Source organism: Camelina sativa, chromosome 8 (genome assembly GCF_000633955.1).
Source record: "Camelina sativa cultivar DH55 chromosome 8, Cs, whole genome shotgun sequence".
In the NCBI taxonomy this organism is placed as follows: Eukaryota; Viridiplantae; Streptophyta; class Magnoliopsida; order Brassicales; family Brassicaceae; genus Camelina; species Camelina sativa.
The window spans coordinates 22,639,423-22,645,216 of record NC_025692.1 but is presented as its reverse complement, the minus strand read 5'-3'; the positions used below and the strand labels follow the sequence as shown (position 1 = coordinate 22,645,216).

The window sequence follows — 5,794 nt, the reverse complement described above, 5'->3', positions numbered from 1 at the left end:
TATGGCTTACGAGAACCTCTAGGATCCGATTCAGATGTCTTGGCTGCGGCGTGAAATTGAACTCCAACATTTTGTAAAACGTACTTAAAACTTTCTCCGGTAACTTCGCTTCTGCGTAGACTTTGATCAGATATGTTAAGAGTTCTCCGGTCACTGGGTATCCACTCGATCTGTGCTTGGCGAGAACATCGTCGATGAGACTGAAGTATCGACNCCTCTCTCGATCTGTTGGTGCAGGAAACACCTGTGATTCGGACACGAGAGAAAGAAAGTGAGACACATATGCCTAACATCAAAAGTGCAAGTCAAAATTCACGGAACTGGTTTCGCAGGTCAAAGGCTTATTAACATGTTTTTCATGGGATTAACAAAGCCTAAATTACCTCTAAGCAAGCATCATTCTAGTCTATGAGATCCTTTAATTTCCTAATTANCACAAATACCATAGTAGTCACCAAAAAAGTCAATCGTATAAATAGTATGAACTGTGTAGTAGCCACATTGATTCACGTTTAAATAAATAAAAATTGATNATCCGATTGCGAAGCTATGAGCTTTTGTACCCGAGTCGGAGATCCGATTAAAGATTTAGGGTTCCGATTCGATACCATCGGCTCTCGAGCTTCTTGTTCAGATGAAGAAGATAATAGAAAACGTGAAAACGTCAACAACGGAGGAANTCATTTGTAGCTTACTAGAGAGGTAAGATCCTAATCCGACACCCGCATCAACGATTCTGGTATCACCGCCTGTCTCTTCTTTAGTAGCATCTTCAAGAAAGTGTTTGATCTTCTCCGACTCATCTTCTTTACAGATTAATGGAATTATCATCTCCCAAGTGTCTGAATGCAATGTTTCTCCGTTCTTAATCACAAACCCTACAACATCACATGCTTCTTCGACTTTCCCGAAGCTGCAAAACCCTTTTACCAAACTATTCGAAATCGAAAAATGAGGAGAAAACCCTTTCGACATCATCTCTATGAGATACTTCTTCCCTTCATCATACATCCCTTGATCACAGAGTCCTCCAATCAATGTCCTATACGAGATCAGATTAGCCGAGCAGCCGTTACCCGACATATCATCAAGAACTTTCCTAGAATCCATAGCGCGACCTTCTCTACAAAAGCCGAGAATCATCGTGTTGTAATGAACAATATCCGGATTACAACCTTTTAACTTCATCCTACATAGAAGCTTATAAGCCTCTCTGAGCTGCGTCTTCCTACACAAACTGTTCAACAATGTTGTGTAACTCAACCTATCAGGCACGAAACCTTTATTCAGCATATCTTCCAATAATTCCATAGCACCATTCACTTGTCCTTTCCTAGAAAACCCTTGTATCAGAATCTTATAAGACTCCACATCAGGGACAACATCTCTCTCAAGCATTTTACCAAACAGTTGGTATGCAATACTCAAATCATCATTCAAACAAAAAGCGTGCATCAAAATGTTGTAGCTTCTCGTGTTAGGCATCACTCCGTGAAGACGAGCACTCTTGAATAGCTCAAACGCTTTCCCAAGATAACCCTTATGGCTTACGAGAACCTCTAGGATCCGATTCAGATGTCTTGGCTGCGGCGTGAAATTGAACTCCAACATTTTGTAAAACGTACTTAAAACTTTCTCCGGTAACTTCGCTTCTGCGTAGACTTTGATCAGATATGTTAAGAGTTCTCCGGTCACTGGGTATCCACTCGATCTGTGCTTGGCGAGAACATCGTCGATGAGACTGAAGTATCGACAACGGCCGAGTTTGAGGATGAGGATGAGATGAGAAGATTGAGAATGGCGAAAATTAGGCTGCTGTGAAGCGTAATCGAAAATCTCTTTGGCGAGGAGAGGATCCGATTGCGAAGCTATGAGCTTTTGTACCCGAGTCGGAGATCCGATTAAAGATTTAGGGTTCCGATTCGATACCATCGGCTCTCGAGCTTCTTGTTCAGATGAAGAAGATAATAGAAAACGTGAAAACGTCAACAACGGAGGAATCAGGTAGCGAGCAGCGGCGGAGCAGTCGTAGATCGGCCGGCGAAGCATTTGGTCGGGGTTTTTAATATATCGGCCGTTAGAAATGAGAGATGATGATTCCAGTCTAGCAGAAATCGAATATTTAGGCAAAAATTATGCAAGCCCAATTAATAATGGGCTTTAATAACTGACTCACATTTAGGCCCAATAAGGAAAGAGAATGTAGTAGCAGGCTAGCAGCAGCAGACTCTATGACTTATCTCTGTCGGTGACTACAGTGTCAGGTGCGGTGCCTCGGTTAGTGTCTTTTAAATAACAGGTTCTTTTTATATGTGATAATTATGTATTTTGGATGTTTACTAACAAAAAAAAAACTATATACTATACATTTTTATGTACCGTATTTTGTTTTTAATTATATGGAATTGTTCAGGAATATTGTTGGAGATGTGGACATAAAAAAAGAAAAGAAAAGGCTGTTGTACTTTTCTAAATCTACCTATGAAATAATTTTTCAAATCTTGTGGTACCCAATTCATTTACTGTACCTTCGATAGATGTATGTAGTTAATGGCTTTATTCTAAACTACAGTTGATAAAAAATAATTGTGAGGTATGGTAGCTTCATTGGGAAAATTACCTAGCTCCAATAACATACTAAACTCATAGCCACAACGGAACAAAAATACAAATAATTTGGCACGCAATGCAACATTACATACCTTTCACAAACCGCAACCTTTTATAGTATAGTTTTTTACATTCTGATTAACACACGGACAAAAAAGTTATAGTTATCACATTGCACAAATACCATAGTAGTCACCAAAAAAGTCAATCGTATAAATAGTATGAACTGTGTAGTAGCCACATTGATTCACGTTTAAATAAATAAAAATTGATTCATTATAGTCATCAGATCCGTCACGTGAACGGTTGCACCGAGATTTGGATTCTTTCGAAAGTACTTCTTTCTGTATCAATATATTATAAAAACCCTAATCTAAACAGTATACCAAATCCCATAAATCTACTTAACCAGATNCGGCGGAGCAGTCGTAGATCGGCCGGCGAAGCATTTGGTCGGGGTTTTTAATATATCGGCCGTTAGAAATGAGAGATGATGATTCCAGTCTAGCAGAAATCGAATNTAATGGAATTATCATCTCCCAAGTGTCTGAATGCAATGTTTCTCCGTTCTTAATCACAAACCCTACAACATCACATGCTTCTTCGACTTTCCCGAAGCTGCAAAACCCTTTTACCAAACTATTCGAAATCGAAAAATGAGGAGAAAACCCTTTCGACATCATCTCTATGAGATACTTCTTCCCTTCATCATACATCCCTTGATCACAGAGTCCTCCAATCAATGTCCTATACGAGATCAGATTAGCCGAGCAGCCGTTACCCGACATATCATCAAGAACTTTCCTAGAATCCATAGCGCGACCTTCTCTACAAAAGCCGAGAATCATCGTGTTGTAATGAACAATATCCGGATTACAACCTTTTAACTTCATCCTACATAGAAGCTTATAAGCCTCTCTGAGCTGCGTCTTCCTACACAAACTGTTCAACAATGTTGTGTAACTCAACCTATCAGGCACGAAACCTTTATTCAGCATATCTTCCAATAATTCCATAGCACCATTCACTTGTCCTTTCCTAGAAAACCCTTGTATCAGAATCTTATAAGACTCCACATCAGGGACAACATCTCTCTCAAGCATTTTACCAAACAGTTGGTATGCAATACTCAAATCATCATTCAAACAAAAAGCGTGCATCAAAATGTTGTAGCTTCTCGTGTTAGGCATCACTCCGTGAAGACGAGCACTCTTGAATAGCTCAAACGCTTTCCCAAGATAACCCTTATGGCTTACGAGAACCTCTAGGATCCGATTCAGATGTCTTGGCTGCGGCGTGAAATTGAACTCCAACATTTTGTAAAACGTACTTAAAACTTTCTCCGGTAACTTCGCTTCTGCGTAGACTTTGATCAGATATGTTAAGAGTTCTCCGGTCACTGGGTATCCACTCGATCTGTGCTTGGCGAGAACATCGTCGATGAGACTGAAGTATCGACAACGGCCGAGTTTGAGGATGAGGATGAGATGAGAAGATTGAGAATGGCGAAAATTAGGCTGCTGTGAAGCGTAATCGAAAATCTCTTTGGCGAGGAGAGGATCCGATTGCGAAGCTATGAGCTTTTGTACCCGAGTCGGAGATCCGATTAAAGATTTAGGGTTCCGATTCGATACCATCGGCTCTCGAGCTTCTTGTTCAGATGAAGAAGATAATAGAAAACGTGAAAACGTCAACAACGGAGGAATCAGGTAGCGAGCAGCGGCGGAGCAGTCGTAGATCGGCCGGCGAAGCATTTGGTCGGGGTTTTTAATATATCGGCCGTTAGAAATGAGAGATGATGATTCCAGTCTAGCAGAAATCGAATATTTAGGCAAAAATTATGCAAGCCCAATTAATAATGGGCTTTAATAACTGACTCACATTTAGGCCCAATAAGGAAAGAGAATGTAGTAGCAGGCTAGCAGCAGCAGACTCTATGACTTATCTCTGTCGGTGACTACAGTGTCAGGTGCGGTGCCTCGGTTAGTGTCTTTTAAATAACAGGTTCTTTTTATATGTGATAATTATGTATTTTGGATGTTTACTAACAAAAAAAAAACTATATACTATACATTTTTATGTACCGTATTTTGTTTTTAATTATATGGAATTGTTCAGGAATATTGTTGGAGATGTGGACATAAAAAAAGAAAAGAAAAGGCTGTTGTACTTTTCTAAATCTACCTATGAAATAATTTTTCAAATCTTGTGGTACCCAATTCATTTACTGTACCTTCGATAGATGTATGTAGTTAATGGCTTTATTCTAAACTACAGTTGATAAAAAATAATTGTGAGGTATGGTAGCTTCATTGGGAAAATTACCTAGCTCCAATAACATACTAAACTCATAGCCACAACGGAACAAAAATACAAATAATTTGGCACGCAATGCAACATTACATACCTTTCACAAACCGCAACCTTTTATAGTATAGTTTTTTACATTCTGATTAACACACGGACAAAAAAGTTATAGTTATCACATTGCACAAATACCATAGTAGTCACCAAAAAAGTCAATCGTATAAATAGTATGAACTGTGTAGTAGCCACATTGATTCACGTTTAAATAAATAAAAATTGATTCATTATAGTCATCAGATCCGTCACGTGAACGGTTGCACCGAGATTTGGATTCTTTCGAAAGTACTTCTTTCTGTATCAATATATTATAAAAACCCTAATCTAAACAGTATACCAAATCCCATAAATCTACTTAACCAGATAAAAAAAAAAGATTAGCATCTCAAAAGTAAGACGAACACATAATTACGACTCTAAGCTTTCTAAGTTATAAACAGTTTATAAAATGTACTCTAGAAGAGTGTTTAAGGCTCTTTAAAAACTTACAAAAAAGAAACCAAAAAAAAAAAACAAATCAAAACAAATCAAGGCATCTACTTATCTTTCTTCTCTTCCTCCTACTTAGTGAAGTCTCTTCACTCTTCACCAAACTCTAAATCCTCTGATTCTCGTATATATACAAACACATACCTATATATATACAAACACACATATATATATATATATAGCTATGGGAGAAGGAGAAGCAAAAGCAGAGCAAGCAGCAGCCAAAGCAGAACACAAGAATGCTCCCTCCGCTTCTTCCACGCCGGAATCTTACTCAAAAGAAGGCGGAGGTGGCGGCGGAGACGCTCGCCGTGCAATCTGCGGTGCGATC

General features: G+C 38.9%; 3 protein-coding genes across 3 annotated transcripts in view; 1 reads left to right on the top strand and 2 right to left on the bottom strand.

Annotated features, from left to right (window-relative positions):
* Window positions 1–2,070, bottom strand: part of LOC104707962 (pentatricopeptide repeat-containing protein At4g01400, mitochondrial-like) — a 3,955-nt gene extending 1,885 nt beyond the window's left edge. Inside the window, exon 1 of the mRNA XM_010424424.2 lies at window positions 832–2,070. Coding sequence (XP_010422726.1) covers window positions 832–2,049 — 1,218 coding nt within the window. The 5' untranslated portion in view covers window positions 2,050–2,070. The remainder of the gene's footprint in view (window positions 1–831) is intronic.
* On the bottom strand, window positions 3,015–4,385 carry LOC104709826 (pentatricopeptide repeat-containing protein At4g01400, mitochondrial-like). The gene has a single exon (XM_010426382.2). The coding sequence runs from the start codon at window positions 4,362–4,364 to the stop codon at window positions 3,015–3,017; it is 1,350 nt and encodes a 449-aa protein (XP_010424684.1). The 5' UTR covers window positions 4,365–4,385.
* Window positions 5,336–5,794, top strand: part of LOC109125979 (NDR1/HIN1-like protein 12) — a 2,443-nt gene continuing 1,984 nt past the window's right edge. The window contains exon 1 of the mRNA XM_019228821.1: window positions 5,336–5,788. Coding sequence (XP_019084366.1) covers window positions 5,648–5,788 — 141 coding nt within the window. The 5' untranslated portion in view covers window positions 5,336–5,647. The remainder of the gene's footprint in view (window positions 5,789–5,794) is intronic.